Here is a 12,992-nt window from a genome sequence, read left to right on the forward strand (position 1 = left end):
ATTACAGGTGGTTCCTGCTTGGTCTCCTGACCTTAGTCTCTCTCCCTCAAGCACCTGCCATTCTGCTTCAGGAGGAACTGTTCTAATAAATGAAATTACATGTGCCCTATCCCTGCTGGACATCCTTCAGTGGTTCTGCAGTGTCCACAAGATGGAGAGTAAGCTCTAACCTGGCATTTCATACCCTGCTATCCCGCCCCTCCTCACACCACTCCAGCCACACTAAACTCCTTCCTGTTCCCTACACTAGTCCCCCTGCCTAAAACACCATTCCTCATCTGCCCTCCTGGGAAACTCCTACTCATGCAGCAAGACCCAGCCAAATGTCCCCTCCTCCAGGTAGGCTTCACCAACCCTCCTAGGCTTTGTCAGGGGCAGCTTCTGCACCTGTAGCTCTGTTTATATAGACATCTCCAGGTGACAATACCTGAGACTGCCCTGTGGGTCAGGCTCTCCCTGGCCCAGCCAGGCTCCTCCGACTGGCTGTCAGGTCCACCCTGCTGACCAATGAGTGTGCAGCATCCACTCTGACCACCGCGAGCATCCCCAGGGCACAGCTTGGTGCTGACTTGTATTTCTGAGAAAAACAACCTTCTCTACGCCAGATGGAGGGAAACGGACAATTTCCCAGACATGTGCTGCTTCTTCCAGCAACACTTGCCGTCCGTCTGGACGTTCCCTTTGGGCCAGTGCTGAAGGAGGAGGGGATACCCTCCCCGAAAGAACCCCTTCCCCAGCCACTAGCAGGCCCTGGCCTGAGAGTCCTGGGCTCTGATCTGTGCTGGCTTTGTCCACTACTCAATACGTGCCCTCAGGCAGGTCAGGCTCCCTTCCTCAGCCTCAGGCTTCCCAGCTGTAGAATGGGGAGCTAGCAGACTTCTGGTCCCGGCACCCCACGGGAGGAGAGTATCTGAGAGGTCGTGGCAAGCAGGAAAGTACTTTGTAAGGCAGAAAGTGATGAGACGCCTGTGCGTTGGAGACAGAGTCAAGTGAGAGCCACGGGCCCAGCCCTCTGGGACCCCACTGAGGGAGGAGGAGACAAGGCTAGCCACCAACAATCTCCCGAGGCCGGAGGCTAGGGAAGGACTGCGGGAGGATAGAGAGGAAAAAGCTGAGATTCCTGCAGGTGGTGGCCAGGAAGCTGGTGCTGGTGGGGCTGGCAGGATTTGGCACCCTAGAGACTGGGGGAGAGGGTGTCTCAGGGGGCAGACCCAGCGTAAGCAAAGACGGGCAGGCAGGGGTGTCAGGAAACACGAGCAGCGTGTTTGGGCTTCAGGACAGAGTGTGTGAAGAGAAACAGCAGAAAGGCGGCTGGAGGCCAACCAGGTGGATCGTGGAAGGCCCCGAATCCAGGCTAAGTGAGACTATTCTGGGGGTGAGATTGCCGCTGAAGGTTTCTGAGGGAGGAATGAATAAGCAAACAAATGGAAGAAGGCAGCAAGGGAGGGAGGGAGCGAACAGCCCTTAACTGATGACAAACCGCGTCCACACCGGGAGCCCAGGACCCCCGGAGGATGAAGGCGAGTGGGGAGGAGGGGTGCAGGAAACAGGCACTCAGCAGAGGGCGCTACGCTCTGGGTTCCTGCTCGGGGGTTCTCTCCACCATGTGGGAAAGAGGAAGGAGGAAGATGCCAGCTGTCAGTGGGGCAGGAGGGGTGAGATCCCAGAGGCCACCTGTTTACACAGGAAGAGGTGGAGGAATACAGGCTCGGATTTCCCAATGACCCCGACCCAGGGAAAGGGCTCAGAACAGGAGGGGGAGGGGGGTTAGATTAAGGAGGACTTCCTGACAGTCAGTCTAGAGCCTCAGAAGGCCCAAAAGGTGCTTATCAATTGACCCCAGGCCCATCTGATGCAGCAGAGACGTAGCCCACCAGAGGCAGGGGGATGGACTAAATGACCAGAGCAAGGGCAGCAGGGCGGTGGGAGGGTGGTGACACCCCATTTCTCTTCCTGTGGTGAGGGCTTTCTTGGCCTTCTCCCCCTCACTCCCCAAACTTCATGCCCTCCCTCCACCCTGCAGGAGTCGGCATCTCTCTCCCTGGGGGCAACCCAGCCCACAGGCTTCTCAGACCATCATCCAGACACAGGACCCAGCTATCCACCAACCTTGAAAACCCTTGTCCTGAGCCGGGTCACCCAAGTCACCCCAGTGTGTCCCCGTCAGCTCCATCATTGGCTCCAGGGTGCGCACAGCTGCTACTCCACACTTAGCAGTTTTCCCAGTCAATGCTTGCCCTGGAATTCTCACTGGAACCCCTGATATTCCCAACTGGGGGTCGTTGAAGTTCCCATTTCACAGATGAGCAAACTGAGGCTCAGCAAAGACAAAAGCCCCTTGGCCAAGAAGGTTAACATTCATGCTTGACCAAGCTACAATCCCTGGGGTCACCTCTGTGACCCCCAAGGCAGCCATGCCTCCACTCGGACCCCCTTTCCGGCCCCACCAGCACCCTCAGCCACCAGCCTCCCCAGATCTCCTCTCATGATGGTCTCCTAGCTGGCTTCTCACCAAGGGAGCCAGAGTGACCCTCCCCTGCACAAAACAGCCATAGTTGGCCTCTGAGCCTGGTACATGGCAGGCACTCAGTAAAGGCTTGCCGACCCAGCTCATGAATGGGTGAGTAAAGGACGGATGAACAAGAGCCCGTTTGCCCACCTCAGCAAATTCACTGAACCCTCACAGCGAACAGCACAAAGCTTGACACCGCAGGGCTGTGATGAGAAAATGGACCCTGTCTCTTCCTGCCCCATGATGACCCAGGTCAGAGGGTCTGCAAGGTGGCAGGGGTCTCAGCCAGGTGGGCTTCAATGCAAGCGCACCCACAGACCCTCAGTCCTAGCAGCAGAGCCAGGCAGGGACGGAGGAGCAGATGAGAACCAGGACCACAGCCATGAAAGCACAGAGCGAGCACACCTGCCCACCGGGAACACAGAGCCCCATCCCTGCACACCACGGGGACACTTTCTGACAAAGGCAGCAGGGAAGTGAGCACCCCAGACAGCCCCTCCTGACTCGGGGAGACTGCCCGAGTCTCCCCATCCTGCAGACAGGCAGGCCAAGGGCGAAAGAGGGGAAGTGACTTGCCCAAGGTCACCGGCAGCTGGTGTCTCCCGCCTCCCGGCCCAGGCTGGCGCCCTCCCCCTGCCCAGCAGAGAGGCAGCCTCCACAGCCGACCGGCTCCCACCATGCATGGCTGGCTCCCACGGCTCTGGCTCAGCGCAGGCTGGCATGGGGCAGGCAGCAGCCAGGGGCACGCGGGGAGGCAGGGGGCTGCAAAGTCCTCCTGGGGGGTGGCCCCTGGCAGGGCACAGTGAGGTGGCTGCCGAAGGTAGAAGCTGGAACCCAGGAAGACCCTCGCCCAGCCGCCCGGAACTGCAAAGCATCCTTGCTCCGGTGGAGTGTGGAGAACCTGTCTCCAGCCTCCGAAGGTGGCAGCCGTGTCCTGGATAAAAGCTGAGCCTGGGGAATTCAGAGAGATTGAGGTTTTTGTGCTAGCTTTACCACATCCTGGCTGTGCAACCTGGATAAAAGTTAGTCAACCTCTCTGAGCTCACTTTCCCCATGTGTAAATGGGGCTCTGAAAGCCTACCTCCTAGGGGGTGGTTATAGGGGTTAAAAGGTGATACTGCAGGCAAAGCATTCAGCACAGTTGAAGTGCTGGCTCTTGTTATTATCACCGCCCCTCCTCCCTGACCCCACTTCTGGGCTGGACACATGGCTGGGTGCTTTGCAAGAATCATCTCTAATCGTCTTTGTCCCATCACAGAGATGAGAAAACTAAGGCTCAGGGAAAGGAAACCAGAGTACATACAACCCACCACTGGCCTTTCTCCCGCACACCGCCGGTGACATGCCTAAGAAAGGCTCTTAAAATCTAATCGAGGGTGGAAAACGGGTTTCAAACTGATTAGTCATGCTGCCAAGGGCGCCCTGCTGGAGGACGCTGTGATCGATTAGCAATGTCTGCACGGATGAGGGCACAGTTATCAGCACGGTAACTGGCACAAATCTACCTAAATCACAGAGACAGAATCTGATTTTCCCTGGGAACAATGCCCTCTGAAGGCGTTATGTTCTACCCAAAGACGTGATGCCCGGTGTCTTGTTGAATCTACCACGAGCAGTGTTTACTCAGCTGTAAGTGAGGGCCCTGATCACTTTTGGGCACAGGTAATAAGAGTGAAATGTGTAAATACCGTCTCTGTTTAACAGATGGAGAAACTGGGGCTCAGAGAGGTTAAGAAATCAGCTTGTGGTCACACAGCAAATAACAGGCAGAACCAGCCCATGGGTCTGTCTTACTCCGGTCCCCAGTGCTTTCCACATGCCACCTACCCATGAGTCAGACAGCACAACGGGGGACCTCCCTGGCAGTCCCATAGTTAAGAATGTGCCTTCCAATGCAGGGGACGTGGGTTCGATCCCTGATCGGGAAACGAAGATCCCACGTGCCATGGAGTAACTAAGCCCAGGCACTGCAACTCCTGAGTCCACACACCAGAACTAGAGAATCCCTGCACCTCAGTGAAAACCCTGCATGATGTAACAAAGACCCCATGGATGGCAACTAAGACCCACAGCAGCCAAAGAATAAATATTTTTTAAAATAAATTAGTTGATTCAAAAAAAAAAAAGAACAGCACAACGGACCCCCTGACATTTCAGACGCAGAGTCCTCCCAGCTGAAACCCGGCTGACAGTGTGAGCTTAAGGCCCAGGCCAGGTAAGGAACAGTGCTGACCTCTGGGTGACTGGACCTCTGCCACCCCAGCTTGGCAGCTTACGGAGGGTCCCAGCGGCCTTCTGTCTCTCCAGTGAGTCAGGCGGTGACTCAGGGCCTGCCTCTGGGCTGGGGGAGGAGCTGAGTCAGGAAGCACCAAGTTTCAAAGGGCAGCTGGCTCTGAGCCAGGGCCCCTCAGCACCAGGGACTCCGGCACTTGGAACAGTCTGTCCCGGGCGGACCTCCCACACCGCCCTGCTCCCACCCCAGCCTGCAGGTCCTGACAGCCTTTCCCTACTGGCCTGACCCTGACACCTCCATGTCCACCATTCCTTTGGGTTCTTGATGGAGAGCAGGCTCCTGCAAAGCCTGCAGATGCAATGGCTCGTTTTTGGTTGTTGCAATAACGGAGGGCTGCTCCCTACCAATATTTAGGGGCCAGGAAGAGCAAACGTCCTGTGCCCTGCAGGACAGCTCAGACCACACAACACCATCACGCTCCAAATGCCAACCCTGCCCGCACTGAGGAACACTGGGTTACGCAATGCTCCTTTCCTGAGCTCCTTCCCAGGAAGGAGGGGCAGGAGGGAGGTTTGTGGCTGGGGAAGAATCCTGGAGCCCTCGGCACGGGATCAAAGAATCCCACTACATCCCCCCAAGATCCCAAAGCCCAGCCTGAGTGCCCCGTGATGGGGCCTCTGCTCCGTTCACTGTGGAGACACGCGCCCAGCGAACACTGCAGGAGCACCCACGATGTGCCAGGCACTGTGCTGGGTGCTGGGGTCCCGCAGGCAAAAAGATAGGCTTGGTCTGTGTCCTGGTCACCTGGCAGAGCCCTGGAGGAGACAGTGCCAGAGTCTGAGTCCCACACGAGCTCAGGACAAGCAAGAGAGGCGGAGGAGGAACCACAGAGGGCTGCCCTGAGGAAGTGACGTGTAAGTGGGGTTTTGAAGGAGGCAACAAAGGATTTGGCCCAGTGAAGAGGGAAGGGAAGGCTTTTCAAAGGAGAGAGTGTGTGAGAAGGCCCTGAGGCCTGGAAGAGCAGGGGAAGCAGAATGAGGGGAGCGGGGCAGGGCCTGGGGGCTGGGTAGGACTCTGCTCGTGCCTCCAAGACCACGGGAAAGGGTGAACGGTCTTCACCAGGGGGTGACCCGAGTGGAGGAGATGCAGCAAGTGGAGGCAGGAAGCTCTGTAAGGAGGTGAGGTGGGTGGAGCCTCACCCTGCGTGTCAGAGTCACCTGCCAACGGTCCAGGCCCACAGTTTCTCGTCAGGCTCTCATCACCCCTGTGGTCAGCAACCCCCAAATGACTCGATCACCAGGAGCTGGGCCACAGGCCAGGGTCTGACTTAACTCTGCTTCCTCCTGCAGACCTAAAGTTCACACCAGAGGGCTTCCTGAGCCGCCTGGACACTGCACTGACCACCCACGGTCATCAGCAACTTCCAGAACATTCACATCAGCAGGACGCCAGGTCCTCATCCGTCCGAGCTCTGTGGTCCAAGATCTCCCAGGCCCAGCCCCTGAGCTTGCTAACCGACACCACAGCCTCTCAGCCTCAGTCTGGGCCGCAGGCCTCCTGGCCAGAGGGACCGGCGGGGCCCCGGGCAGAATCCAGATAAACCCAGGCCCCACAAAGGATATGGGTTACACACCATCTTGATGCACCAGTTCCGGGGACTGGTGGTCTGTCGCAGGCAGAAGAAGGCAACGGGGGCCAGGTCCGGGTGAGGGACTTCTGGGTCAACTCCGTCCAGGGGTTCTTCTGGGCCAGGAGGAGAGGGAGGGGGGCTCTGGGGCCCCAGTTGCTCCGTGACTCCGGGTTCAGCCACTCGGGCTGCGGTGGGGGAAGGGGGCGGTGGGGAGTTCTCAGCCATGTCGGCGCTGAGCAGGGAGCCCTGCAGAAGAAAAAGAGGCGGCACTTGGCAGGGGGTTGGGGGCGAGCCTGGCACCTGCCTCCCTCGGCAAAGGGACACGGGTCAGACAGCCCAGCCTTAAGCCCCGCAGGCCCCTCGCCCACACTCTGGCTGTGAGGGTCAGAAGAGTCGAGGGCCCGGAGGCACCCAAGTTGGAATCCATTTCCAGGCTGGTGGTATTGGGGCAGGTCTGGTCAACCTTGGTGAACCTCATTCGGAGGAGATGAAATGTAGAGAGAATAAAACCTTCTTAGAACACAGTTTTTGTTTTTTGTTTTTTTCCAATGAGACCAGAGTTGTATATTTATTGCATCATCGAAGAAAAGTTGCAGGAGAAAGACAAGAGTTATCGGGAAGACAGACGTTGCCAGGATGACGTGTGCTGCAAAGCAGAGGTGCCGTGGGACTTCTAGGTACCCGAGCAAGCTGGGGTAGGATCAGGGCAGACTTCCCTGAGGAAGTGACCCTTGAGCCGAGACCTACAGGGGAGCCCAGGGACACCCCACCCACTGCTCCATAAAGCTGAGAACCCAGAGGGACCTCACACACCAACCTCTTGGTTTTACAGCTGGAGGAACTGAGACACGGCAAAGGAGGAAGACAGACACAAAGTCAGAGACAGAACTCCACCAGGGCTGGCTTCCTGGTGTCTCAGAAGGACCCTCCACTTGGTTTAATGTTCTGCTGTCACAAACTTGAAATCCTTAATACTTTTCGTCAAGGGGCCCACATTCTCATTTTGCGCTGGGACCTGCAACTCACTTAACTGGTCCTGACTTCCACTCAGAGGTACTTTGACAGCCTGGCTTCATCTGATGCTCATTACAACCCCAGAAGCCTTACTGGGCCCATTTAGCAGATGGAGAAACTGAGATGGGAGGGGCATGCGCAGGTTACACCTAGGCACAGGCTAAACTAGGGCAGGTCTAGAGGCCAGAAGCCCAGCACCAGCCTCCAGATTCAGTGACAACTGACTGTGGCCTTGCTCAGCTCCTTCCACAGCCAGTCAAGGGTAGGGCCTGCCCCTGCCCATATCACCCAAGAGGTTAATAATCCCTGAATCCTCCTCCAGGGGAGTCTCCTGGGCCCTGACACCCTGGCAGTGCCAGGCTGGGCAGTGGGAGTCAGGGATGAGTGGTACTCACCCAGCTGCTGCCTGTGGCTGCTAAGCTGTCAGCTGGGCCACCCAGAGCTGATACATTTGGACATTTCTCTGGCTCTTGGGGGCAACAGGCGGGAGGTGGCACCTCCTGCCTCTTCGCCCGGCTGGTCAGTGAGGCCGAGTTTTCTCCTGAGCTCAGAGCTTTGCTCTTGGTTCTAGAGAAATAGCCACGGGCCTTACATAAGTTCCCAGGCACCTCGGCCCGCCACGTGTCAACCACTGGGCGGAAAAACATCCTCCCCGGGGTGGCTGCAGGTCTGCTTACGGCTGTGCCAGCCCGAATCTACCGCTCCCCACACTGGCCCCGCGCTCCTGCCAAACACTGCCTCGTCCCATCCTGGGCGCAGGCTGCCTCCTCTCAGACCTCTGCTTATGCGGCTCCCTCTCCCGAGAACACCCTCTCCCCATCTCCCATCCTCCCTTCTCCCAGGCCCTGACGATTCATTCATTTGCCCAACACTGATTTCCTGAGCACCTACTATGTGCAGGCAGTGTGCAGGCTCAGGGGGCTACACTGGTGAAGAAGTCAGACTCGGCACCAGCCTTCATTCAGCCTTCAGTCCAGCAAAAGAGAGAGGAACATGGGTCAATTCATTTTTCTCTCTAGGCTTCCAAAGCTCTTATCACCACCCAACATGCCGCATAATTTATGTATTTACATATTTATGATTTAGCGTCTGTCTCCCGACCTGAAAGGGGGCTGCAAGAGAGCAGGGACTGTGGTCTGCGTCATTCACCCCAGCGTCTGGACAGCACCTGGAACATAACAGGTGCTCAGCAAACAGTTGGTGACTAAATAAGTAAAAAGTGCTGGGAAGTAAACAAACAAGGGAGAAAGGTGGGCTCGGGAAGAACCCATCTTGCCCTCTAAAGACAGATCTTTACAATAAAAACAAGAATAGGAGGCACCAGCCACGGATGCTCGGTGGGAAGAGGCCTCCAGGTACCAGGAACAGCTGGTGCGTCTAAGGAACAGAAATGAGGCCAGTGTGGCGGAGCCGGCGCCAGGGAGGAGGGATGAAATTGAAGAGTTTGGCAGGGCCCGCTGTGAGCCCACGGAAGGAGCTTGGGTTTAGTCCAAGTGCGACAGGAAGCCACGGAAGGGTTTATGCAGGGAGTGGTGTGCTTGGGGCTGCGTTTTAACCCCACCCCTCTGTGGGCTGCAGGGAGAGGAGGTGGAGAGGCAGGGGAGGACCAGAAGGAGCCTGGGAGGATGGGCTGGGCTGGCCTGGGATGCTGGAGGAGGTGAAAAGAAAGGGGTGGGTGGCTTTGAGGTATATTTTACAGGCAGGAGAGCCTGGCCTGGCATTGGCCCCAGTGCCACCTCGCCCAGCTCCACCAAAGCCCTGCTGGGAGCAGCAGAGGTGGTAACAGCTGCCGTGGCCTCTGGGACCGCACAGAACCGCCTCCTCTCCTCGCTGTCAGCTCATTCCACTCGGTACTGACTTGCTCTTTGCCTCACCTGGCCTGTGTAGAGCTGTCACACGGTGCTGTCCCTTGCTTTCACGCCTCTCCTCGCACACTGCAGGGCTCTTAGAGACCACGACTGCCAAGGCCATCAATCCACTGCCCACCACCCCACCAGCCTCCACCCTCTGACCTACTACCCCGTGACCCTCCAGGCCATCTCCTGCTGGCCTGCTCCCTCGCAGCTGCCCAGGCCATAGCTCTCTGGCTTCAGCTCTCCCTTCCCAATCCCCTCTGCTCTGTGCCTGTAGCCCAGCTCCTGTCCCCCGCTGCTCATTGTCTGTGGCTGAAGGTTCTTGGGGAGTTGGCAGCTGGGCCCCCCTGGGCTTTGTCCTGTCTGCAGATGGAGCCTCAGAGAAAGCAGACCACTCACCTTAGGTGGTAGGCAGCGCTGATGAATTCAAACTCAGGTCCATCTGCCCCCAGAGTCTGAGCTGCCTCCATGTTCAGAGCCTCCTCCCCCTAAGTGCTCCCAGGGTGGACCCACAGGCAGTGGTGTGTGACTAGACTGGCCTCCACGACCAGGGCAGGATCAGGACCCCACTGTATCTACAGCATACCCCCACCTACTCCTGACTCCACTGGCCTCTTGGAGTCTCAGTTTTCTCTCTGTGAAGCTCAGCCTTCCTCCTGCCTCCCTCTGCAGGCTCCTGTGAAGAGGCAATGTGACACAGATGGAAAGATGCTATAGGACCCATGAAGGTGGTTGCCCAAGCAGGTATGGGGCCAGTGGTGTCATCCCCAATGGCTGTCACCCTAACGTCTCTGTGCTGTCACCACCATCTCCACCACCACCACCACCATCATCTCCACCACCACCATCACCACCATCACCACCATCATCACCATCTCCACCATAACCATCACCACCACCATCATCACCACCACTACCATCAACACACCACCACCACCATCATCTCCACCACCACCACCACCATCATCTCCACCATCACCACCACCACCACCATCAACACCACCACCACCATCATCATCATCTCCACCACCACCACCACCATCACCACCATCATCACCATCTCCACCATAACCATCACCACCACCATCATCACCACCACCACCATCAACACCACCACCACCATCATCTCCACCACCACCACCACCATCATCTCCACCATCACCACCACCACCACCATCAACACCACCACCACCATCATCATCTCCACCACCACCACCACCATCACCACCATCATCACCATCTCCACCATAACCATCACCACCACCATCATCACCACCACCACCATCAACACCATCAACACCACCACCACCATCATCATCATCTCCACCACCACCACCACCATCATCTCCACCATCACCACCACCACCATCATCACCATCATACCACCACCATCATCACCACCACCATGATCATCTCCACCATCACGACCACTGTCAACACCACCACCATCATCACCACCACAATCACCACCACCATCACCACCATCATCACCACCATCATCACCATCTCCACCATCACCACCATCACCATCACCACCATCATCATCACCACCACAATCACCACCACCATCATCACCACCATCACCACCATCTCCACCATCACCATCACCACCACCATCATCACCACCACCACCACCACCACTGCCATCACCATCACCAACACCAACACCACCATCATCATCATCTCCACCACCACCACCACCGTCATCATCTCCACCATCACCACCACCATCATCACCACCACCACCACCATCACGACCACTGTCAACACCACCACCATCATCACCACCACCATCACCACCACCACCATCATCACCATCTCCACCATCACCACCATCACCATCACCACCACCATCACGACCACTGTCAACACCACCACCATCATCACCACCACCACCACCATCACCACCATCATCACCACCACCACCACCACCACCACCATCATCACCACCACCACCACCACCACCACCACCACCATCATCATCTCCACCACCACCACCACCACCGTCATCATCTCCACCATCACCACCACCATCACGACCACTGTCAACACCACCACCATCACCACCACCACCATCACCACCACCACCTCCACCATCACCACCATCATCACCATCTCCACCATCACCACCATCATCACCACCACCACCACCACCATTATCTCCACAATCACCACCACTGTCAACACCACCACCATCACCATCATCACCACCATCACCATCACCACCATCATCACCATCACCACCACCATCATCACCACCACCACCATCACCATCACCATCATCTCCACCATCACCACCACCACCACCATCACCATCATCATCTCCACCACCACCACCACCATCATCAACTCTACCATCACCACCACCACCATCATCACCATCACCATCATCATCATCTCCACCACCACCACCATCATCATCATCTCTACCATCACCACCACCACCACCATCACCATCACCACCACCATCACCACCACTGTCACCACCACCACCACCATCATCACCACCATCATCACCATCTCCACCATCACCACCATCATCACCATCATCTCCACCATCACCACCACCACCATCATCACCACCACCACCATCACCACCACCATCACAGCATCACAGAGGCTCTGACTGAGTCTGACCCTATACCAGGCAATGGGCAAAGGGCTTCCTATGCACTGTCCATGTTGATTTCCACCACAGTCCTATGATATACACACCATGCTTATTCCTACTTCATGGAGAATGTGACTGGGGACCAAGGAAGTCCATCAGTGCCTGAGATCATTCAACCAGGATAGGGCAGAGTCAGGTTCCAGGCCTGGCCTGCCAACCCTGAGCCCAAGCCCACTGAACCATCACAGGCACCACCTTGGGACAAAGAAAGGTACCCTGGAGCCAGTCTTTCCCTCCCAGCTGAGTCACCAGGCACTGAAGATACAGCTGCTGGTCCAGCCAAGACCCCCAGTGTGGGCAAAGGCCCCTCAAGTCTTCCCAAGTCTCTGGGGTAATCTGCCTGCCAGGGTCTTTCCACAGGCATGCCAGAGCATTTAGAGTATGGTATGGGGAAGCCTTGTTTCTGCAGAGCCCAGAGTCCTCGTGGAGAAGAACCCAAGGCCTGGCCGGGTTACCCAAGCCATGTGTGTGTGCGTGCTTGTGTGTGTGTTCACAGGTACACACAGGCCAGCAACTTGTTTATCCCTTTGTCAACAACCACACATCAGCTAATGTCACAGCTCCAAGGACAACAGATTTATTCTGGGAATCCTAGAATCCAGGAATCTCAGAATCAGAATATCTTAGAATCGCCCAGAACGAACCTTAGAGACCCAAGATATTAACTATGATGACCTTACACTCTATAACGTGTGCTTCAGAGCACCAGAGCTGGAAGCCAAGACTTGTATCAGAGTCCAAGTTCTGACACCAACTCACCTTAGCACATGACAACCTGGCAGGGACCTCGGATGCCCTGCCTATAAAGTGAGGCTATTGGCTGTTCTGTGGTGGGGCCACTGGGAGGATGAATGGGGTAACACACATATCAGCACCTGACCACGCCACCAGCCACTGGGCCGGTGCACAAAGAACCTGTGATGGTTTCACAAACGTGTTAGCGCATCAGCCGCAGAATTCCAGCACCCTGGAACTCAAGTGTCCCAGAAACGCAGTGGCTCCAGATTTCCACACAAGGAACTTCTGAAAAGACTGAGACCCCAAAAGTGACCTGATCATCACCACACACATTCACCAGC

General features: G+C 56.6%; 1 protein-coding gene across 1 annotated transcript in view; it reads right to left on the reverse strand.

Annotated features, from left to right (window-relative positions):
• The window catches only part of CACNA1I (calcium voltage-gated channel subunit alpha1 I), a 115,248-nt gene extending 108,631 nt beyond the window's left edge, over nt 1-6,617 (reverse strand). The window contains exon 1 of the mRNA XM_027540726.1: nt 6,368-6,617. Coding sequence (XP_027396527.1) covers nt 6,368-6,600 — 233 coding nt within the window. The 5' untranslated portion in view covers nt 6,601-6,617. The remainder of the gene's footprint in view (nt 1-6,367) is intronic.
• Between the last annotated feature and the right edge of the window lie 6,375 nt (nt 6,618-12,992).

Source organism: Bos indicus x Bos taurus, chromosome 5 (assembly GCF_003369695.1).
Source record: "Bos indicus x Bos taurus breed Angus x Brahman F1 hybrid chromosome 5, Bos_hybrid_MaternalHap_v2.0, whole genome shotgun sequence".
NCBI classification, from domain to species: domain Eukaryota; kingdom Metazoa; phylum Chordata; class Mammalia; order Artiodactyla; family Bovidae; genus Bos; species Bos indicus x Bos taurus.